Genomic DNA, 23,612 nt, shown 5'->3' with positions numbered 1-23,612 from the left:
TGCATGGGCGTACTTTTGTTTCAGTACATTTATGATCCACACACGGCTGAGTGAAGCCGGAAACTAGCACTCAGGTGCTTGGTGTAGGAGTTGGGTTGTTGAAATGAGAAAACCCTGCAGCCTGAAAGACACAGAGATCACATAATCTCGCCTGAACCGTGATGTGTCAGAATGTAAGAGGCGTCAGTGATAAAAAAAATGAGCGCCGCCCACAACCCCAGGGCCCGACCATACTGTAAATCTGACGCTGTGTTTATGTAATTTGATGTTTATGCAATGAAAAGGACTGGACTGGGCTGAGATGGATGGCAGAGGCGCAGCGGTAGTTGAGGGGGTGGGTATGGTGAGCACCCACCTTGCTTTAATTACCATATTTCAGGGAAAATTACTGTTGGAGGGAGCATAGTATATATATTTAGAGTATATTCTAAACATTTAGAAAAAGAGACAAAGTGTGTTTTTATACTCTGACAAAGTAAAAACATTTCCAAATTTTGCTCTTACTGTCGTTTTAACCCTGTCACTGCCTAAATAAAACCCTTGGGAGTCCCAGAGGTGGCATGCATGTAAGATCAGGTCTCACTGTACACTTTCTTGTTGTTACAAGAAAACATATTTTTTTATAATCTTTGTGTTCTTTCACTTTAGTTTGAGGATAACTTTGTGTTGTGGGTTGAGTAAGTTCTCCAACCCCCTAGGCTTGTAAAATCTTTTCAAAAGCCCATTGGATTTCAAGACAATGATTGTCATCAAGACTGTACTTAATTCCTGAAAAAAAGTACAGCAACAACATGCAATTACAGCAGCTCCTGCAATACAGAAAAATCCTTTAAATTACTATTTTGGTGTTTCTACCTGGTGTATGCAACAGTGTGCACACTACCACTGACAGTTAATAATTGTGTTTGTTTTCACACACAGCCAGGTAGTTGTAGCTCTAGTTCTTGCAATTATCAGGGACAAGTCTGTGAATTGCATGTTTTTCTGCATTAATTTGTCATAAAACGTGATCTGGCCTTAATATAAGTCAAGAGTATTAATTAATTATAATATGCCTAAATTTTGAACTTTCATGTTTTTATTGAGAACAACCATAAAAACCTCAAAGTGCAACTGGAAAAGTAAGTGAACCCTTTGAATACTGACCTCAAAAAACATAATTGAAGTTTGCTCTGCACTGAAAAAATAGGCTTTCAGACGATCTATGATCAAGAATTGCATTATCTTTCAGCGTACTGTTTTGGTTCTTAGATCCACAACCTGCTCTCACCAGCAGCACTTTATGGCAAGGGGCATTTGTTTTCAGCCAAAAAGCTCATTGAAACCTACTTGATAAAGATCAGACAACATTAACAACTGATTGGTGCAGTGGTTCCCACCCCTGGCACACCGTCCTACTTGTTTTCCAACTAACAACTGAAACATTTAATATTCTCAAATGTTGATGGAAACCAGAACAGTGGTGAAAACCAGTATATTGGGATACTGGAGCCTACTCTGTCAAATTTGATCCATGTCTGATGGATTTGTAGATATCTTTAATAGTTAAAGAGATGTATTTTCAGTTTTTACCACTGCCCCCAAGTGACAACAAAATTAAATAAAAGATGTATGAATGGGCCCATTTCTTAAATATATGATAACTTGTAGGGAATAAACAGTAGAAGGGGTGAGGATTTTAGGAAATACCTAAAACTTTATTAAACAATGCACTGCACATAATAAAGCATGCACATCCGTCACACTCTTGCAAACTCTTGATTTTTGAGTGGCTCAGACCAACTTCCAGCCACATTCCGGGAGGAAACCGTACACCCTCCATATCTCTGTCCAACAAAAACATTCACCTCCACTGGCCAAGGGACACCCCGACGGACGGCGCGTCAGCCAATCACAGCGCGTAGAAATTTCGAAGTTTTCGGCTTCTCCGCTTGGATTGGTCAGCAGCCTCCCTGGAGGCTCCCGCCCCCGTGCAGCGATTGGCCGGTTTTCCCGGCTCTGCGGAAGTCATTTGAACACGCCTCGCTTTGAGGCTCCGAGCGGCGCTGCTGCTTCAAATGGACTCAGATATCAGCAGAGACGCACAATGGAGCCGGAGTGAGCGCGGACACGTTACTGAAAGACACACTGCGCTGCTTTATCCCCGTGTGAGGACGCACTGATACTACGGACATTACAAGTAGTTTGGACTGCGTTGTTTTTCTTTCTTTTTCTGCTGTTTTTGTGATAGAAATTGCAGTCGGACACTGAGCTGAGCTGCATCGCTGTAAGGGTGAGTAACAGGGTGTGGATGATAGAGTTGTTTGTTGTTGTTGTTGTTGATCATGGATTAAGATCAGATATATATATTTTACTTAACTCATGGAAATGTCTTATAGGGTCATAATAATCATGTGCTCCATTTTACAGTACAGCAACAGTTTGCATTCACTAAATTAAATTGTATACACATATATTATGTAGATTATATAGATTAATTTCATTGCATTTGGTATAAAGCATCACTAAAATGCCATACTCTTTATAATTAAGGCTACAAACAACAGGCAAAATATTGTCTTGTGGTATTTGAAAATCCAATGCAAACGTTGTCTTGTCTATTTTTGGTGTTGTTGTTTTGTTTTTTATTATTGTTTACCACCCAAGTTATAATTAGACTGGCGCTCACACACAAACAAACCTTTCTCAGCAGCACCTGTGATGGGACTGTGGTTGCTCAGCATGACTTTTTCACAGTCAGCTTTTACTTGTTCTGTGTTATGAGTCAGTCAGAAACCCAAAATGTAGACCAGCATGTGCACTGTAGGTGTGTGTGTGTGTGTGTGTGTGTGTGTGTGTGTGTGTGTGTGCGTGCGTGCGTGTGTGTGTGTGTGAGGGAGAGAATAACAGATTGTGCCTATGCCTGTAGGGAGAAGAAAAAAGAATCAGAGAAAGTGTGTGTACCTCTGCCCACCAGCCTTAAAAAAAAGCTTGACTCATCTCTCTTACACTGTCCAAACAGTCCCAAAAACCCAAGTCCAAACCCAGTTCACATTAAAAATTATTCCAGCTGAATCTTACTTAAAAATGTTTCCAAAGTGGTGGAAACCATAGGTTTGTTAGACTGGGTTGATGTGTGTGTGTGTGTGCAAGAGAGAGAGAGAAAACCCCTTACACAATATCCCTGCAGCATAGGTGATAATGTGTCTTTATCCTTTCTGACTCTAGGTTAATACTGTACTAACCTACCAGATCTAACCGGGGACAGGTGTCTTTGTGCTCTTGCCTCTGTGCACTCGTAACCTGCGTGTAGTTGTGTGTGTGTGTGTGTGTGTGTGAAGGAAATGCCTGCTTGAGTGCAGTGCGTGGGGGAATAAAGTTGATGGGAATAGAAGGATAGTGGGTGAATTGTATTCCACATATCTCTCCGGTGTATCTGAGTGTCATGTCTGTCTGTAGCCACCTCTGTTTGTCTGATCAGATGTAGGTGCAGGTGCAGGTTTTGACACTGGTCAGTGGGTCCCAGCATCCGGTATGACTGGTCTAACCTGAGCCGTGTGTTTACTCAAGCACGACTGAAGTGGTTTGTTTGAGCTCTGTGATGTTTCCTCTTACTTGGCTCGGCTCATTTGGTCAGGCAACGGTGACGCTTGAAGTCTGGTGGTCATGGTGCGGAGACAATGAGAAGCTCTGTGCAGTTTAGGAGATAACGTAAATTAAACAAAGCAGAAGAAAACGACCGCAAAACACAAAACACAATGCTCGTACAGAGATGGGTAAAGGCTTGTATGCTTGGACAGCCAAGTAAAACAAATAACATCTGGTCTAAAGATATTCATATGTTCTCAAGTCGTACGAGCACAGCTTCAAAAAATAAAGATAAGGAGTAAAGTGAGCAGGCTGAAATCCGACGTTTTGGCTTGTTTCTGGTCCTGTGACACCCCAAAACTGGAAGTATCATATGTTAGAATGAAAGTCTTACGTTAACAAAAGCAAATGGCACTTCTGATTTCAACCTGCTGAAACCAGTGGGAAGTTGCCTACTGTAGCAACAGCATTTCTCTTCTTGCATCTTAAACAAGCAGAGGAAGGCAAAAAATAAGCATGACTTGGCATAAAAGTCTCAGTTTTCCCACACTGAGTCTTGAGCTTGACCTTGTTTTACATTATTCACACTTAAGAGAGTGGTCCATCAAAAACATGAATAATCACAGGATGGATCTTGAAATATAAGATTGAGCCTTTCTCCGCAGCTCACTAATTTGTGTACAGTCCTATATCTGGTCCTGATTAACTTTCAGAAAAATACAACTATTTTTGTGAGAGTTACATAAAACAAGGGAAAGATGGTTTCAAGTGAAAGATGATACAGTGGAGGTACCAGGAAGATCAAGACATGACAACATCAGTCGTTCAGGTCTCATAAAAAGGTTCAGCAGACCACGTTTGAGGTATTTCATTACAAAATTAAGAGAAGAAAGTCCCCGCACCATTAATTGAGGCATCATAGGTTCATCTTATTCTGCTCCTGGCATTATGAAATCAACTACAGTCACTTTTGTACAGGAAGTAGCAAATCAAAAGTTTGGCAGCACAATCCACTAAACAGCAGTGAGTAAGCCCAATTTCCAGAGAAACCTGGACTCACTTGTGTGTTTTTTTAGTACTGATGGGCCAAGTTGTTAGAAAAACAAGTAGAGTGTAGTGTCTGATAGCACTGCTTCTCTACATGTGAAACTGTTTTGTGTGAAGCTTTGACAAAACCATACGTAAACTGACCAGATCCTCAACTTTAACCTCATTTATCATCAGGAATGACACAGACTGCGAAAGGTCTCCCTCGGACTTATCACGCTATTCTTCGCTTTAATTGGTGTAAGTAGTGTCAAAGTACACAAGGTACAAAGTAGAGAAGATAGTGTTGCATCATATTGGCCTTTACTACTTTGAAATTGTTCAGATCCTCTTATCAGGTGCTTGTTGTTCCTTCATCCTGAGTGATTGCATCCCATGACAAGTTTCTCCCATGTCATGCGCGCACATTGCTTTAACCTGCATGCTGAACTGGTAAGAAATTTACAGATGAACATTAGCCTCTGACTAACTGTGGTGCAGAAGTGATTAGATGTGAGAAAAGGCTGTTGTAGTTATCCACAGGGCTGTCAACCTTAACTATTATTAATAATATTATTATAATTATTAAGTCAGTAATCATGTAGCTGCTCACTGGGGTCTGTTGGGCTTGAATATAGGTATATGTGAATGCAGTGAATTTGCACTGCTCTTGTCCTTGAGGTCACTGAGCCACATGCATTAATATCTGCTTATGTCAATATGTGAGTTTCGATTTGCTGCTTTATCAGTGTCACTGATTGTTGTATGTTTATTGCCCTTCCAAATAAAAAGGGCAGATTTATGACATGTGACCTCACCGTACATGATGTCTGTGGAGGTTTAATAGGAGCTCACACCTCACAGAAGAATGAGAAGGTTTGCTTTACTGGTTTGACTGATGGGAAAATGATCCATGCCGAGGCAGGGCGTCGAACAGCCTGACGGTGGAGAGCAGAGAGTGTGAAAGCTGCTGTGCGTGTCTGATCTGCTCTGATCTCTTCCTGGGGGTCTTTGTGTGGTCGTTAATGCCATGACAGGATAGATAATGCTGCTATTGTTGAAGATCTCCCCCTTGACCTCCCCCTCCTGTTATTGTGGGCCTCAGAAAAGCATGGTGTACCCTTTTTAAAACTCGCATTGCGTGATTTAGGAAACAAAAAATGCCTCCCTAAGGTTGAAAGGATTGAGGCTCTGGCCATTGGTGCATCTGCAAATCTGCAGGGATCCACGAAGGAAGCTACTCCAGCTACAAAGCAAATGGTTGAATGCCAGCTCTTCCTCCTAATCAGTTTATCTATTACTGGTTTAAATGCATTGGAAGATGATGATTTGCCTGAAGCTTCAAAGGTCCAGTTGATGTAATCGTTTCATGAACTGCATTGTGACATTTTAAGCAACACACAGCTTGCCATTTTACGAGAGAAAAGTCCGCACACATAAAAACATCATTCTCGTGGTTACAATGTTCTGACTAAACCATACATTTCTGCCTTTTCCTGTATTTTTCATACCACATCAGACTCCTTTATAAAGGTACAATCCTCAAAATTTACAAACAACAGAGAATGTAAACAATGCTTTCAATGTGAAATTATGCTCTGGATGTTGTCATTATGTTGTCCACAGAGAGTCCAACCTATGATTTAGAAGGAGTACAATTTCAGTGCAGCAGCTTTGAAGCCACAACTATCCAAAGGGTCAACCTTTCAGGAAGTCTGTCTGGAAAAACCAAGATTGGTTTAAATTTTTAGACGTGTTTTCCTCTTGTGTGTAAGGTCAACTATCAGTGCAAACAGAAGTAATCCAAACTGGATTAAATATTACTCACTAGATTCTTATCTCAACTTGACCACTAGAGCGGCTCTTTTCCAGATGACATATCGTAACTTTAAGAAGGTAAAGCCACTGTAATCTTTTAACCCAGTTAGAAGGAGAACAGCAGGCTGAGATCACAGGGTTCAGAAGACAGGCTGGCACTGGACTGGCTTACTCTGGAATGATGCCAGGTGCTGTGGTACAGTGCAAGAGTGCATGTGTGTCTCACTCAAGCCATGCTTTGTTTATGTGTGTGTGTGTGTGTGTGTGTGTGTGTGTGTGTGTGTGTGTGTGTGTGTGTGTGTGTGTGTGTGCGTGTACTGGCAAGGGGCTAGGCGCCGTGGTGGACGAGGGTGTGTATATGTGTGTGTAAGATGTTGGCTCGGGCAGACACTCCTCTGTTGGCGCTGTGATGGACAAACAACAGTCTGCTGGAATCCAGCAGGTTTTTCTTTTTTTTTTTTTCTGGCACAGTGTTTGTGCATGTGTATACATCGCTGTGTGAGGTATGTGTGTATGTGTATGGGTGTGTGTGTGTGTGTGTGGCTCGATTCACCATGGCATGTGGTTCCTAGACAGACAACAGTAGCGGGATAAAGATGGCTCCAGAGTTAAAGCACTCCGTGGTGGTGATCAGGGATCAGCTTACCAACCTCAGATCCAATTATCTCCACCATTAAGAAATGGATGTTTAGATCATCCATCTGTCGGCCTGTTTTTGTCCTGATGTAGCACTGTTGCCAACAAGTTAGCTTCAGGAATGTGATAAAATATGCAATAAAGCTGGAGACAGAGGTTAAAAAAAGCCTATTTGTAAAATCTTTACAAGCAAATAACTTCAGAGAAAGTGAGATTCCCAACGAGGTATCTTTCAACAGTTCAAAGACAAAACCATAAACAGAGGAGGGGTCAAATTATGTGATTAAGTGTAATTACTTTCACAAACACCTCTCCAGTAAAGTCTCTGCTTTGCCTGATCGAGTTGCTCAAACTGAGATTTTCACAACATTTGAGCACAGCTTAGACATCAACCACATTCCCAGGGAGTTAAAAAGAGGCGGGGTGAGTCACACTGTAGTAAAAAAAAAAAAAAAGAAGAAGAAGAAGCATAACATAAACACTGGAGAGTTTGTACAACATGTGTGGCTGTTGACTCAAATATGCTGCAGAGATCATTTTTACCATATGTTGTTATGTTTTTCACTCTTTTTCACCACCTTACTTATTATTTTTAATTATTTTGAGAAGCACATTAAATATAAGAGAACCCAAAAAGTTCTGACCCGTTTATCTCATGTTATAAAATGACATAGTCTTTGTTTTTATCTCTATTTTCTAACCTTGTCTTTGTGCCACAGGTCATCATGCCTCCCACAACCCCATATGCAGGGAAGTTCAACTCTTGTCCACCATATGGCAACAACAACACCCATCCCCAGCCTCACAGTCCGTACCGCAGCAGCACCGCCCCGAAGCCCACCAAGGAAAATGTCTACAACTATGCCTACTCTGCTGCAGAAAACCCCTACGATATACCACAGCCTCACAGTTCATACCGCAGCTCCTCCGTCTCCTCTGTGAACGCGAAGGAGCACCATTACAGCAGTGGCAGCGTGGTTTCTGAGAACCCGTACTCCTCGCCGCAGCCTCACAGCCCTCGCCAGCACAGCACTTCCTGTCCTGGCCGAGCATACCGCCACACCAGCAGCAGCAGCAGCAGCGAGCAGTCCTGTCGCAACAACGCCGCTGCGGCGAAAGCTCGGCATTATGGGCACGGCATCACCGCCAGCTATGGAGAGATGTGTTACCATGACAACAGTTTGGTTTCAGCTTCCCTTGAGGCACTGATCCAGCACCTGGTACCCACAGTTGATTACTACCCTGATGTAAGTTGTGGTAACATCTGCCTGTCAAAAGTCCATGACTTTTGTTTAGTGGTCAGTCGTAGACTAGTCCGGTTTGAGGAGAGATGTCAGGTGTTCTGTCCTCAGTTGTTTCTCTGAGAGCTGTTTTGTCTTCTCATTATCAGAGGTCATATGTGTTCACCTTCCTGCTGAGTTCACGCCTCTTCCTGCACCCGTATGAGCTCATGACGAGGGTTTGTCACCTGTGTGTGGAGCAGCAGCGGTCCGGAGATGCCCTGCTGGATAAGGTGGGTGGACCACACACACACAAACACACACACACAAACACACACACACAGGTAGAGGTATACTACTTTCTGTCTGTTTTACTATCTCACCCACACACGAATAATGTTTTTCAGATCCGTTTCCGTGAGGTGGCGCCCAAACTGGTCCAACTGCTGACAGAGTGGACGGAGACATTTCCGTACGACTTCAGGGATGAAAGGATGATGCGCTGCCTTAAGGACATGACGCACCATGTGGCCCGGGGGGATGAGGTTAGCGGCGTACAGTATCTACTGCATTTACTGTTCAGATAAAGAGCACAGGGGCCGAATAGCCTTTGTGCCTCTTCTTTAGTATCATACCTTATGATTCGTGTTGTTACGTTTGCTTCCAGTACTCCTGGCGAGCCATGCAGCAGATGACCCAGCGGCTGATCAAACGCCTTTCGGCCCTAGGCCAGTATGAGGAGGCTGTGGCTGCTCTAAATGCTGTGGCGTCAGAGCGGCCCGCTTGCTTGAAAAGCAAACAGGCCCCGGGTCATAAAAATGACGTACTGAGCGTGTGCGATGATCCATTCATCGTCGCTCAGCAGCTCACGCATATTGAACTGGTAAGAAGCCTGTGCGATCGTTTATCGTGTGACATGGAGGATCTGTAGCTTGTGAGATTAAGTCATTACAAGTGGTTTCTACTTACCAGCCACACGTCATTAATTAGCTAAACCTCACTTTTATTTCACTGAGCTAAGTTTAGTAAATGCGCTGTTTTTATGGTGCTTAATGTTTAAGAACGCACCTTTATAACTTTTGGTGTAAAACTTCTCGTGCATGTCTGCTTGTGTGTTTAATTGAATTCTTGTTTTCCAATTATTTCTTAGTTTTATTGTTTTCTTAATAAACCACTTTGTGTGGTCTGTTTTGCTGTGGAAGAAAGTTTAATAACTGTTATATAGACAAATAACTTTCGTTTTTTTGTTGTGTTTTTTGTAATGGCCCTTTATTAAAGTCACAATGATGGTTCTTTTTTTCATCTCTCTCTATATATATCATTATTACTCTCCTAATTGTTTTATTTTCCTGTTCTCTGCATTTAGGACAGACTGAGTTTTATCGGTCCTGAGGAGTTCATCCAGACATTCGCCATGAAAGATCCTCTAGAGAACCATAAGGTACAATTGAGTTTGAATGCATCACATTGCAGTTATCTCAGCACTCTTTCCCATTAGCATTTAAATTTTCTAATTAGAAACTTTGTAAAATAGTCACCCAAATGAAACTGACTCATTAAAGTCTGAATCAGCAGACAGGCTTAACAGCCACAGCTTGTTGCATACAGTTTTTGTCTGTGTATAGATCATGTAAGACTTCAGCAACATAACCTGTTTGTAATTTTCAGAATCAAAGAAAGGTTGTTACACTTCGTCATTCTTTAATATTTTGATGAGGCGTCTTCATTTTGGGTGTAACTTGTGGCTTGCTTCAGTTTAAGTTAATATGCTTTAGAAACCACATGAAAGATGCTTCTGGAAGATAAAGTGTGATATATTCTTTTTCATCTATTTGCTTATTAAATGTTACTTTTGAAAATGCAACGCAGTATGAAAGAGCCATGCAACATATGTCTAAGTGTATCTGAAGGGCTCTTTCCCTCCTAAGTGGTCCTGTGAGTCAGCTGAAGGGTCATTTTCAATCAACGCTGCTGAGAACAAGCTTTCAGCCGGCGTTTGTGACAGCGCCGCATCTCACCGGTGGTGCGTCAGTTATATAAGACCCACTTTGTTCAAAAGAGTGATTGAGTCCGTGTAAAGGGTCCTGAAGTGAAGAGGGGAAGTTTAGAGTGGAGTGGGCAGCCAGTGTTGTGTAAGCATTTTACAGAGCTCTGATTCTCTGGCATTACATCATCACAGCCAAGTCAGGTTTATTTATACAAAGCTCTTATAATGTTTATTTATATAAAAGTGCCTCTGGCAAACAAGGTTAGCCACGGAGCGTCTTAGAGGAACCAAAAGACCCGACAGCATATGTAAATGAGATCAGAATAACTGACGCGTCACAGACTTCGCAGGTCCACAGGTTGTGTGGGTGTGAGGGCTGTCAAGATCCCTTTGCAGAGGAAATCACAGAGTGGCAGCAGTCTGTACTTCTTTTTTTAAATCGTATTTTTTGGTGTTTTTGCCGTTATTCAGTGGTTAGTTCATATCAAAGAAGTAGGACAGGAAGCATATAGTTAGAGAGAGGAGGGAGTGACATGCAACAAAGGTTCACAACTGGAAGTTAGTCGTGGATACTGGGTGTGTAGCTTGAACTGTAACTATTTTAGCTATTAAGTCATCAGTCAGTTCCATTTACGTAGTAAAAGATAAAAAGTTAGATTAAAATACTCCAACCAGCACTCCAACAATATCAAGTATTTAAATACTGATTTGTTGATGTTGCAGTATTTTTCTTTTTCCCTAAAAGCTAATATATATGACAGGAATGTCAACACACACAAAAAAAGTATTTTCACTGTGTGGACTTGAACAATGTCATCACTCTCCACATTTCAGGGTTTCTTCCGGAAGCGAAAAACCAGTAACCTGGAGGCCTACGTCAACTGGTTCAACAGACTGAGTTACCTAGTTGCCACAGAGATCTGTATGGTACGTTGTTCGTTGTCTGTCTCTGTTCTAAGAAACATGGTTCATGAATCATGTCATTTACTCTACAGCATAAACAATGCTCAGCGTGTCTCAGAGAATTTAAATAGAAAATAAAATATTTGTATTTATAGAATTTGTTACCTGACAGCTTTGATTTAGTTTCCGTCGTGTTCTCTTCTTGCAGCCAGTAAAGAAGAAACACAGAGCACGGATAATAGAGTTCTTCATTGACGTGGCTCAGGAGTGTTTCAACATTGGCAACTTCAACTCCCTCATGGCCATTATCAGTGAGTATTCCATAGAAAACACACATAGGAGATTACATTGTGACATTACAACGTGACATATACTGTATATACATATGCTACTCTAAAATCAGTAATTAATATTCTGTTATATTAACAAATCACTTTGTCACAACCTGTTGGTGAAGTAGTGAACACCACAGTTAGATTGTAGCTCCCACCCTTTCTTTGTCATTTAGCCAATAATCAAATTCAATAATGTCAGCAAATACAGTGGCAGCTGGAGGTTAGGCTAGCTCTAATCTCTTTAAGGAAAGCTAAAACTGAGTTAGTGGAAGCTTGAAGCAGTCCAGCCTGTTCAGTTTCTTAGATCTGTTCTGTATATTCACACTGTTTTTGTCTCACAGCTGGGATGAACATGAGTCCCGTTGCCAGACTGAAGAAAACCTGGAGTAAAGTCAACACTGACAAATTTGAAATCCTGGAGGTGAGAAAACCTGCACACACCTGTGATTCACTGGCACATGTATTGTTTACCTAGGGTTTATGTTGTAATGTGGTGTATATGTGTGTGATCGCAGACATGCGTTTGTGTTTGATCAATGGTTCCTCTGACCTTCTTTAGCACCAAATGGATCCTTCCAATAACTTCAGTAACTACCGTACTGCTCTCCGTGGCGCCACCCAGAGGTCTGAGACTGCACACAGCAGCCAGGAGAAGGTGAGAGAGCACAAAGGAAAAGCTTCTAGCAAGAAAAAAGCAAATGTTTCAATGAAAAATAATTTAAACCATAATTTCTTTTCTCCAGATTGTGATTCCTTTCTTCAGTCTCCTTATCAAAGACATTTACTTCCTGAATGAAGGCTGTGCCAGCAGGCTGCCCAATGGACATATTAACTTTGAGGTCAGTTCACATTTACACTTGCATTTAGTCATTTACAAGACACTTTTATCTAAAGCAACCTGCAAGTGAGATATGCAGTATAAGGATTTCGTAATTCTCTACAAAATTATGTAACCACAGCTAAGGCAGTAGTAGCAGCTGTAGCAGCTGATCGAGACTTTGAGTACAAATTAAGTAATGTAATAGCACCCCCCTGTGGTAAAAAAGTCAAACATTTCTGTTGTCATTGTCCCTCGACAGAAACTGTGGGAGCTGGCAAAGCAGGTGAGTGAGTTCCTGGTTTGGCGTCAGGTTATTTGTCCATTCGACAGAGACCGCCGCATCCTCCAGTACCTCGTCACCACACCTGTCTTCAGTGAAGATGGTCAGTATACATCTTGCACTCAAAAGACTGTATCTCTCATCACTATATAAACTATGAATTATGCAATTCAATTCTTATGGGAAAACAATCCAAACTTAAGTTTTGTTTGTTTGATTGCTGCAGAGCTACATCTGGCCTCATATGAGAGTGAAGGACCTGAAAACAACATGGAGAAAGACAGTCGTAGATCCCTTAGGTGGGTGTCCAAACACACATGCACAAATCATCCATTACATATAATACATCATTTAAGATGATGACCTGTGTTCTTCTTTTCCAGATCCTCCCTTCTGCATCGGGAGAATCGGTCTTAAGAGAATGCCAATGTCCTCTTCTCTACAGACTGTAAATGAACACAGTGTTTTAAAGCTACAGTACAGAACAACAAATGCAGCTGGACCCACACAAACAGTTTCATCTGGAATTTGAGATCACAAGGAGCATACATGATTCAATCATACTGTAACAAGCCATGATGAAATTCACCCGGTGGCAGTCGACCTCAATTCTCCAACCTGCGAGTCTTCATGGCTGGAAATGATTTTTGAAGCTAATCATTGCCAAGAAGAACTTGGATTACCGATTAGGTCATCAGCTGTGCCTCTTCAACATCAGCTGGGTTCAAGGCACTTACAGGATGAAGAACTTTGCCAAAATGTATAGATTTTGCTCATATCACCAGTGGACCTCCATCATGTTAACAAAAGCATCATATTCTTCAGTAGAAGGACTGAAACAGTGGAAAGGTTAGTATCTGAATGGGACAGTTATGGGCCGGATTAATGGTATAGCAGCATTAGCACACTTTGGATGTCCTAACTGAGAGCAGTCAATAACAGACAGAGATACACTCTGAAAAGGAATTCATTAACACTGATTTGTATTATACATAATGAGTTAACTGCTTTTAGAAGTGGTACTGCTGCTTGTTGTCTTGTTTAGTGCTTGATTGTAACTCCAACACCTGTACAACATCTAGTCCATTTCCTCCCATTTAGCACACCGCCCCAATTTTCATTAATGTCTTTTTTATCTCATTTAAACACATAATCCAGGTCAATACATCAGTCACACAATTTAGAGACACTAGTTTATTGCTTTATGGTTTTGAACATTTTGCGGTGTGTGCGCCTTTGACTGCATATTGGTGATACAAAACTGTGTGAGACAGCGAAATCATGTTAATCATGCAAGTGAAATTCAAATGCACTTCAGTGGTTTTGTGTGTATTGTATAATAGAATTTGGTGACTCCTGTTTTAAGGCATCTTTAGATACAGTATTAAGTTGTATTTTGTATCAGAAGGTTCAAATGTGTGTTTTCTTTTTATGTACTTTCTCTGAAGTTTCTCAGTGAGCTTGTTGCTGGTTGGCCGGCTCTGTGTCGCTAAGCTATTATGTTACTACAACACTATGTATGACGTGTGTTTTGGAGTGTGAACGAAACTGACGTGTGTATGTGCAGCTCAAATACAAACTGGTGAGCAAGACGTGATCCTTTAAAATCTCCCGATGAGTCAAAGTGATTCTACATTTGTATTAAATTTGTTGTTTGTTTTAAAATTGTTTAAAAAGAAAAGCTCATTTTTATGCTTCATATGTTTTATAGTGTTCTTTGTGTATTTTTAAATCTTTTTTTATGTATCATTTGTGTCACCTGTCAGGGTACTTGTATTGAAGGTTGTTGTGAAAAGAGAATTATATTTTTTCTTTCAAATAAACAGAATAACTGAATAATGTGTGATTTGGATTTTAACTGATGCACAAAACAATAGATTTCTGAATACACAAAACAAAAATACACCATTTATAAGCAAAAGGCATTTATTTACAATACACACTGAATCCCAACCTTCATTCAGTCGCTGAGGGTACATGTCGGTCTTCTTTGGCCAAAAACAGGAAAGCGTCCAGTCTCATGTTTAATTGTCAGTGACTCTGAACTCTAGTGAAGTTAATGCAGCGGCCCTGCAGACAACAAACAGGCATTATGGCCAGATACAGACAATGTTAATTCCATGAAAGGACAGGTAAAGGTGAGAGAGTTCTTACTATAAACAGAATAGAGTCACAACCCAAGCAGTCCACAGGTGATGCATGTTTGGTAGTCAATTGTCTGAATATGGAGAAATCTAAGCAATGATGCTCCATCGTCAATGTGTCAACACAGGTGAAAACACTAAGCAAGTTAAACATGCATCTTCTAAACATATTGGAGGAACCTGTTGACTATAAAGCTCTGCACCTGTATCACATACTGTATTTCTTATTTTTAAAGGAACTCACAGATCCATGTGAAGTCCAAATATTGTAGGTACTACTGCCTGTTCAAGCTGTGTTTGATGACACACTGGGCAAGTGTTGACATTTAGACTGTTATTTATAACAGCTGAAGTAATGCAGCAATCTGTTATTTGTCTGTTGGATAATAACATCAGAAGACTGGGCTCTATTTTTTCTGTAATTATCTAATCAAATGAGCATGAAGTCACCACAAGCTTATTTTATTTAATTAAATAAACTTTTGGCAATTTTTTGGCAAGAATATACTTTTATAGCTGCAGAACAACCTGCTGGAGATAATGACACTTTAACTCAGTAAAGGTATTTGGAATTAATGAGCAGTTCTATTTATCAGCATGCAACTTTAAATCTGTTTTTGGATTGAAGTAGTACAAACGCTTCTTACCTTGTCTTGAGGCGTTGGTCTCATGATTGCCACTCTATCGTACTGTCTCCTTAGTAATGCCAGCATCGCATCAAAACGCCCCTGAAACTCATATCAAGCATAAAAAAAATTTAAAAGATCCTATAAAACCGGTGTAGCACATTAGGCATTTATAGGAAAAGAAGGGGTAGATTCCAAATCAGATTTATAGTTGCTTCAAAAAGAGCAAGAGTGTCTCACCTTGATGGGTGTGTACCATTTAGGCTGCAACTGAGGACTGTATACAGGTGGTGGTCTTTGTGGGGCTCGGGGTAGAATAGGCTCCTCTACATCCTCTGGCATAGTGACCACCGCATTTTTGGCTTTCTCTAGTCGTGACCCTTCCTCTGTGGACCCCTTCTGCCCCCAGCGCACCTACAGGGCATGAGTAAAAATTACACAGCATCACTCAGCTGCAGTGACAGCTTGGAAGCCAAATGGTTACACACTGAAAAAGTAATTAATGTGTGTTTTTCGTAGTCATTAAAACAATTCCCTACATGAAGATTATTAAAATGTTAGTACATATTGCAGTATTTTTTTTGGTGTTCCTATTTACCTCCATTCTTTTAATCCCTCCAGGACCCCTGCCTCCATAATATGAAGCATCCACTGTGGGCCACTTGTGTTTTGGTGAGGTTTCCTCTTCTGGCTCCTTAAATACAGTGGGAAGAAAAAACATGTGAACATTTTGGAATTTCATGGTTTTCTGCATTAATTAAAAAATAATTAAATTCTAGTTCATCTAAGTATGTAAGTAGTATGTGAACCCTGCAGCAGCTTCCTTCGTGGTGTCCTGCCATGGACACACTGCTAGTTCAATGTTTTACCTACTGTAGATAGGAACATACTTTTTCTTGCCAATGTAAATGCAGTAAAAGTTCAATTAAAAAGCTTTATAGTGAGTTCCAGGTAAAATTAAAAACTACATCAAATGGAAATTATTATCTGAAGTTAGCCATCTCTGTCTTCAAATGATAACCTTCAATTTTACAGAACTCTGCTCCTTCTCTTAATTGTATTGTACTGCACCAAACATCAACCATCTCTTCAAACACAGATGACAGAACATCACGACTTTTACATTGTGACATATTCTGAACATTGAATCAATCGTATCAACCAAACAGTCAGCCTCCTTATTATAGGGACGTTCATGTATGTCCCAATTTTAAAAAATGTTTCCAATAACTAAGCTAATTAATTCCAAGTTGTTGCACTGCAATAGTGGCAACTTCTGTTTCCCTCCCTAGCTCCACCCACGAACCCTCTGTATTTGCCAGCACTTGGATTTTTCTCTCTGTCACATTACTGCCAAGATGAGAGGCTACAAGTTTCACTTTAGGCTTCAAAACACCCCTTCAATAACCTCATGGTAGTCGCACTTTAATATAACTCTTTAAAAGCTGTGTAGTTTACTCACGATGACAGGAGGTGGGGGAGGGGGGCGAGAGGGGGGCGGGTCTCTGATCACCTGTGAGAAATTAAATGAAATTGTATTAAATAGGACTCTTGCTATAGGAACCCAACATACAGTGAACTGTAACACAGAAACCAGGTGATACAAACAACAATAGCTCAGAAAAAATGGTTCCATGTTTCCAAACGGTCTAAATTTAAGGGAATCCGGGCATCGACTCACCACTGTGCAGCAAAGAGGCCAGAACCACCAGAGTAAAGCCAGAAGCAGTAACAGCAACACAGCCAACAGCAACCAGAGAACCCAGATCCCATCGGACTACAGTAAACACACCAAAGATCAGCACAAAACACAAAAGTGTTGTCATATCATGTTTTTCATTACATTAGCTACACTGGCACTATTGCAATTATTGTAAACACATCATGATAGCACTGTATCAAGTTAAGGTAAGTTAAGGGTTGTTTTTTTGTACCATGCGACCGATACTATACTTACACAGGATGTGGCATAGATCGTTATGGGGCTCGAGATGTAGGATTGCCCATTGTTAAGGCTAACCAGCACTTCAATTGATCTGAAATCATCACAAGAGATATGTACACACAATAAGCAGAAACAGTGCAGGACCACAAGAGAAGCCTTTAGGTTTTAATTGGCAACTTATCATTAGAGCACAGAACAATGACTCACTGAAAAAAAAGGAAGTCAGTTTCATTCATATTCTTATCAAAATGTGAGCAGATTTGGAGTTGGATGTTTTTTAACGTTTCAGCTTTGCAGCTTGGACTCGACAGAGATTGAATCTGCACCGCCTCTGAAAACGGTATCTATAAAACTATGCACAAGTGTTCGAGGAGGGAGGGGGCGTTCGAGAGTGGGTGAGATACGATGGAAAGTGAGAAGCGACAAGGGACAAGGAGCGAGAGAGAGAGAGAAGGAGTGTTGCTTGACGTGGGTGAAGTTAAATCAGCTCTGGCTCGCTCTCTAAATGCCAGAGAGATATTCTGGTCAGAGTGGCTTCATTTCATCCGTAGCTCCAAGCTGTTGGAGCTGTTCACAGATTTCACTGTAAACACCGTTGTTGCTTCTCTCTCCATGACACATGACAGATTCCTTGTTTCTAATTTTAAACCTGCTGCACGTGTGCAGGGTTAGTCACAATATTCAGCATATCAGGGTTTCTTTTACTTACATTCATTCTCCTTTAGCTTTGTGAAATCACGACGGCACCTGAATGTTTGTTTTTGGTTTTTTTTTTAAGCCTGGGTTGAGTTGATGTTGTCAGACAACTGCCAAGGTCGTGACGTTGTGAAATGATTTCATGCCAAATAATCGTCCCGAACAGGATTTTCCTTTCAAAGAGATTCATATGTTTTTCTATTTATGGTTAACACAGGCTACACGCTATTTGCTAAACAGTGCAAGAAAAGGTTGATGGGCCATGAAGAAACAAAGACGCCATTGATTCTAACACCTACAGGTTTTCTGAACAAACTCACAGGCTTTGTGGATAATTTTAAACACGAGGGTTTTACTGCACAGCAAAATAAAGGTAGAAAGAACAGCAACAAAACAAAACAAACTAAAAAAATGCAATGTGACCATCCGTAATGAAAGGCCTAGTCACTATTTTCAGTTTTCAACTAGTGTGGTTGCTCATGATTATATTAAGAAATACTTGTGGCTATAGTTTATTTTGTGGGTGAGTACTCCTCTGACTATAAAATATTTTTAACATCTCCACAGCTTGCGGGGGATTTTGTTAATAATAGGAGACCTAACAATTAACGTTAAGTTGGTTTTGTTTCCGTTTTTCTAACCTGCAGCTTCGTTCACATAGGGTTTTGGACTGTTCCTGTGTGTGTGTTTGTTCACTTACTGTCCGACTTCGTGCAAAACAGGAGCTGGACACAGCAGATAGCCATCTCTTACTACATTCGGCTTCTGGTCTGAGAGGAAACAGGCACACACACACACACACACACACACACAAACTCTCTATAAGTAGTGTTAGTGCCAATAAAGAAATTATCTTTCTACACAAACATTACTAATCAGTAACAAAAGGAAGGCTTTGTTGTGTTAGTGTTTAATGTCATTCCATCTCCACAGTACATTTGAATTAAAATTATATTATATATATTCAGATTTAAATGTTTTCCTCATTTTATTATTTCACAGGAAACATTGTTGGTGTCACATCAAGGGGTACGTTATTGCTTTAAATTCCCCTAAAGTTCAAAAGCAATAGCAAAAAGAAAGAATGAATGAACATTTGCCAGCTGATACCAGACACGGGAAATAAAAACAAGAGAGTAAATGGAAGAAAAATCCCTCCATGTCCTCTCAGTGACACAGCGCCCACCCCACCCCCCTCCATCGATCCTTTAATAGACTAATGAGAACATCTCCTCCCTCTGTTCAGTCTCATAATGTCTCCTCTGTTCTCTGGATGAAGTCAATAAAGAGCAGCCACTGTTTGTTACTGGACGTCATGACCCTGACTTTCCACAGAGCAATCAGCGCGTTGTATCACATTTCACTTCATTAATGATGTTACACCAAAGTGCATTGCAGGACTAGACAGCTGCACGTCTTAGCATCAGTGCTAAGTGAACCTGTAACATTGGGGTTACATCCAAAAGTCAAATACAACTACTGTATGCTAAATAATGAGTTTGTTGAGCGGTGTGTGTGTGTGTGTGTGTGTGTGTGTGTATCTACTGACTGTATGTGTTTTGATTGACAGTGAGGAAACAGAGTATGTTGTCGGTCCTCCTGGATCCGGTGAAGCCACTGCCTCTCAGCACCACGTTGAAAGACTCTGAAAAACATCCCACACATTATTACACGAAATATGGCGACTGAACAAATGAAAGCCAACAGCAACCAATGACCGTGGTCGCAGCTCTGTGAGGCTAAGTGCTAGAGTCAGTGTTGATAAATAGCAGGTATAATGTTTACCATGATAATCATCTGCATGCTAATAAATGCCAACTCCAATCAAAGACTACAGTAAGTACAGCTGAGGCTGATGTTAATACAACTGCGATTTAACTTATCCTAAACAAACATATTGGACAAATGACATTTCCACCTGATGATTGTGCTATACGAAACAAATAACTAAAGTTATTACAGTTCATCCTCAGGGGAGCCTGACTGTTTATAAAAAGGCCGGACAGGATAGAGGAGTTCAAGATATGTAAATCACCAAAGTGAGCAGGATTCATCCTCTGGAGACCAGAACTGTTTGTAAAGTCATGGCACATGGTATGCCATAATTGCTGGAGACATACAGCTAGCAAGGCTTTAAAACTAAAATGCATTTTCCATTTGTTAACAGCATAATGTTTGGATATGTTAATATATTCACATTACACAGGTAACAAACTCTTCCCCACTGACTTACCATTCACACAAACACTCGACGGTTCTATTGTGAACACATCTGTGCACGTCTGCTTCAGGATCTGCGTGGACACAGAGACACACATGCGGCATCTCAACTTACAGCTGTGTTCTCACTGCATGGCGTCACACTCATATTCTGCCTTCACTTATGTTTTTTCGGATTTTTGCACCATCATAAGTGATGTGATCTCACCGTGTTGACGATGTCTCTGAGGGCGTGAAACCCAGACAAAACGGGGAAGACTTGCTCTGTGCTGTCCGCTATTTCAGCAAGCTGTGACACAACAAATAAATAAACACTGCAGGTCTCCTTTTAAATCATTTAACCTAAACACTCTATTCATAAAACTTTACTTCTTGACGCCTCTATGGGAGTTTTTTTTTTTTTTTTTTGCCGGTTCCTGTTGAGTACTTCAGCAGCATTTAGGGAGGAACAGTCTGTTTAGAGGAGATGAAAGCTCTGATCGAGCTGGTTCTAGCTTTCATCCCCTGCTTTAATGACAGCAGAACAGGAAGTGTCTGGCATTATTTAATTAGAGAGAGATCCCAGACCGTACAATATGGTCAGTAACACAAGAACACACCCATTGCCTAGTGGAGACTTGCCGGTCATAAAGTCAAACAAATGTGCTTATTAATACTTATTACACAGATAAATTAGGCTTTTAAATATGAGATTTAAAGGTTGTTGCAGCACAAGTGATTCGGAACAGGAGTTATGTAACTATGGAAGTCAATTTAAATTAAATATCATAGTGATATGTTCCTTTAAAAGTTATTAGTTTTTTATTAAGGATAACTTATGGCAGAGGCTCATGTATCACAGTTCTCCAGGATGATACTGTTTCATAGTGTTTTCGTTTTTTTTATTCGTTCCCTTGTGTATCTAACAGTTACCACAGAATACATTGGGGTTCATTGTTATTCTGCATGAAAAACACCTTTGAGGAGACATGAGCTTTCATTGTTTGTTGTTCTGAGTTCAGTGTTTTCATGCTGCCTTGCAATCACCCGGTACCTGCACCGAGAGAAATCAGTCCCCCAGTAATTCAAAACATCCTGCAATACAAAATGTATTCCAGTGTTTTGCATAAACCAAACATCGGCTACTCGCTGTTCTGCCCTCAGGAGGTTTCAGCTGAACTCGAACAGACCAAGCAACAAGGTCAAGGTGCGTTGATAAATGTGGGCCAAAAACAATGGCCTATTGGAGAGCTGACCAAAACCTGAACACACATTAACACATAAACACACAGAAAGGCTAACAAAATCCACAGTGTTTAAACAACCAGCAGTATCAGTAGCAGAGTCGAGTCTTTATTTCTCACAGTGCTGCTGCGCCGTCATCAGAAAATATCTAGATAAAGTAAAGAGAGAAGAATAAAACACATTGAGTCATCCTACCTGTTTGTGGTCAAAGTCCATGACCCCGACACAGTACACTCTGGCTCCAAACCCTCTGGCTTTGTCAGCCTGGGAAGTGCAACACAGATAATGAAGTCCTGCTTCTACTGACAAACAGGAAGCTCATCGGTTATTAGAAAACAGCTGAATTGCAGTAGATTCTGTGCATTTTGTATTTGTTTATTTCAGGCAGCAGCTGGTTTAGTTCCTGTAACATCATAAAACAAGTGAACACACGGACTCGTGTTGCTGTTATTGGAGTGTGTGTGAACCAGAATCTTTATCTTCATTGTTGATCCTGCTCCTGGTCGTTTACCTTGTGGATCTGTTTGTGTTTGTGTAAGGCAGCGTACCTCCTGTACACTCAGCTCATAGGGGTAGATGTCCAGCTTGCCGTCAGTCAGAACGATGATGATGGTGGATGATGGTGACGTTTGTGCCTTCATCTGCTCTGACACCTGATGAGCGAAGTGGGCACAAATCCAGAGAAGAAACATTCGACATACGCACATAGTGTAGCTTGAAAATGCGCTTGAAGCTGTTATACTATGAGCATACATACTGCTATCATGCCTTCGTGCATGAACGTTTCTCCGGCAGGTCTGATTTGGCTCAGCTTCTTCAGACCCTCATCTATTTTCAACCTGCGCAGCCAGATCACAAAACAGAGACAATCCGGTATTAATAAAGATGGATGCGTTTCTGTGTGATCGAGTAACTTGCGTTGTTACGACTGGAGGAGGAGGAGGAGGTCCACAGGTGAGGGAGTGAGGCCTAGACGGAGAGAAGGAAGGAGAAGACTGATAACTGTACCTGTCTCCGGTGAGAGGCAGTATCACAACTGCTCTTAGGACAGGTGGGTTGTGAACTCATTCCTCTCCATGTGGATCTGTTCAGCTATCCATGTGACATTACTGCCTCACTGTTTAACCTGCTGTCATAATATAATAATAGTAATGTGTTGTTAGTTAACACAAACAGCTGATCAACGCTACGTCTGAATTTATTCTGTTATTCTGTGTGTGAATTATTGTTTATGCTTCCACATCAAAACTTTATTTATAAAGCTTATCAGAAAATAGAAGCAGTAAAACTTCTCCTGGAAGTCTCTGACTTTGGATGTACATGCTGTGTCACTTTTGATCTGTGCATATCTGCAGGTCAGGCAGCGTGTCAGGACACTGGGATGGATCTATGGGTTTGTGGAGCAGCTCACCAGCAGGTTTGTCGGTACAGTAAATAAAGTGCCCTGCCATCTCCTCCCGTTGCCTTCTCCCCGGCTTTGAGCAGATGCTTTTACCATAGAAAGCCTGTGAAAATAAGGTGCAAGCTTTAATGCACCTTTCTAGGCACAGAGTGACATTACAAGTGCATATACACCGCATGAGTCAGGATGTGAATGAATTACTTACAACCAGTGTATGAGTGAGTACCAAAGTGGGCATGTGTAGTTTGGGCAGGCAGGCGTCATGTAAGGCCAAACAACTGCTCTAAAACCCTGGGTAATGGTGCAGAGGGTGTGTGTGGGATATCTTTAGGCTTAATAGTGGGTTACTAAATAGGGAGCAAAATAACCAGCCAGCTGTTGAAGATGGTGCTGACCACAGCAGACAGCCCTGTTTCCCTTAAACAGTATAAAACGTAGACCGAGGCAGAAACACTGACGAGGTCAGTGCTTCAGTTTCCAGCAGCTGTGTGGAAGTCAGCAAGACATTAAGGTTGTTTTCTACCCTCGTAATGAGAAAGTATATGAATATAGCAAGTTATAGTTTTTGACGTTAACAGATACAAAGCCTGGTTTTTATGTTTACGTTTGAACTGATGAGAAGATTTACAGTTTCCTCTGTGTGTGTTGTGTGTGTGTGTGTGGTGTGTGTGTGTGTGTGTGTGTGTGTGTGGTGTGTGGTGTGTGTGTGTGTGTTTCAGTCCCAGGATGAGGGTTTCCTACATAGTCTTTTCAGCTCGAGCGT

The 23,612-nt window shown here is 41.1% G+C and overlaps 2 protein-coding genes across 2 annotated transcripts in view; one reads left to right on the top strand and one right to left on the bottom strand.

Moving 5' to 3' along the window:
* The first annotated feature begins 2,043 nt into the window (after positions 1 to 2,043).
* On the top strand, positions 2,044 to 14,428 carry LOC113148511 (ras-GEF domain-containing family member 1B-B-like). The gene is made up of 14 exons (XM_026340219.1): positions 2,044 to 2,272; positions 7,767 to 8,294; positions 8,438 to 8,560; positions 8,675 to 8,812; positions 8,935 to 9,150; positions 9,634 to 9,708; positions 11,089 to 11,181; positions 11,366 to 11,468; positions 11,834 to 11,913; positions 12,052 to 12,147; positions 12,236 to 12,331; positions 12,572 to 12,695; positions 12,819 to 12,891; positions 12,976 to 14,428. Exons 2-14 carry the CDS (start codon positions 7,773 to 7,775, stop codon positions 13,007 to 13,009), a joined length of 1,773 nt encoding a protein of 590 aa, XP_026196004.1. The 5' UTR covers positions 2,044 to 2,272; positions 7,767 to 7,772; the 3' UTR covers positions 13,010 to 14,428.
* A 72-nt stretch (positions 14,429 to 14,500) lies between these two features.
* The window catches only part of LOC113147887 (anthrax toxin receptor 2-like), a 10,568-nt gene continuing 1,456 nt past the window's right edge, over positions 14,501 to 23,612 (bottom strand). The window contains exons 3-18 of the mRNA XM_026339168.1: positions 22,924 to 22,972; positions 22,456 to 22,486; positions 22,205 to 22,286; positions 21,996 to 22,100; positions 21,643 to 21,711; positions 20,432 to 20,512; positions 20,237 to 20,297; positions 19,553 to 19,648; positions 18,704 to 18,773; positions 17,320 to 17,398; positions 17,044 to 17,139; positions 16,825 to 16,875; positions 15,961 to 16,056; positions 15,603 to 15,776; positions 15,384 to 15,464; positions 14,501 to 14,662 (exon numbers count right to left, since the gene is read on the bottom strand). Coding sequence (XP_026194953.1) covers positions 14,624 to 14,662; positions 15,384 to 15,464; positions 15,603 to 15,776; positions 15,961 to 16,056; positions 16,825 to 16,875; positions 17,044 to 17,139; positions 17,320 to 17,398; positions 18,704 to 18,773; positions 19,553 to 19,648; positions 20,237 to 20,297; positions 20,432 to 20,512; positions 21,643 to 21,711; positions 21,996 to 22,100; positions 22,205 to 22,286; positions 22,456 to 22,486; positions 22,924 to 22,972 — 1,260 coding nt within the window. The 3' untranslated portion in view covers positions 14,501 to 14,623. The remainder of the gene's footprint in view (positions 14,663 to 15,383; positions 15,465 to 15,602; positions 15,777 to 15,960; positions 16,057 to 16,824; positions 16,876 to 17,043; positions 17,140 to 17,319; positions 17,399 to 18,703; positions 18,774 to 19,552; positions 19,649 to 20,236; positions 20,298 to 20,431; positions 20,513 to 21,642; positions 21,712 to 21,995; positions 22,101 to 22,204; positions 22,287 to 22,455; positions 22,487 to 22,923; positions 22,973 to 23,612) is intronic.

The sequence above is a fragment of the Anabas testudineus genome, chromosome 22 (genome assembly GCF_900324465.2).
Source record: "Anabas testudineus chromosome 22, fAnaTes1.2, whole genome shotgun sequence".
Classification (NCBI taxonomy): Eukaryota; Metazoa; Chordata; class Actinopteri; order Anabantiformes; family Anabantidae; genus Anabas; species Anabas testudineus.
Note: the sequence above shows the minus strand (reverse complement) of the source record. Positions and strands in the feature narration are given on the sequence as shown.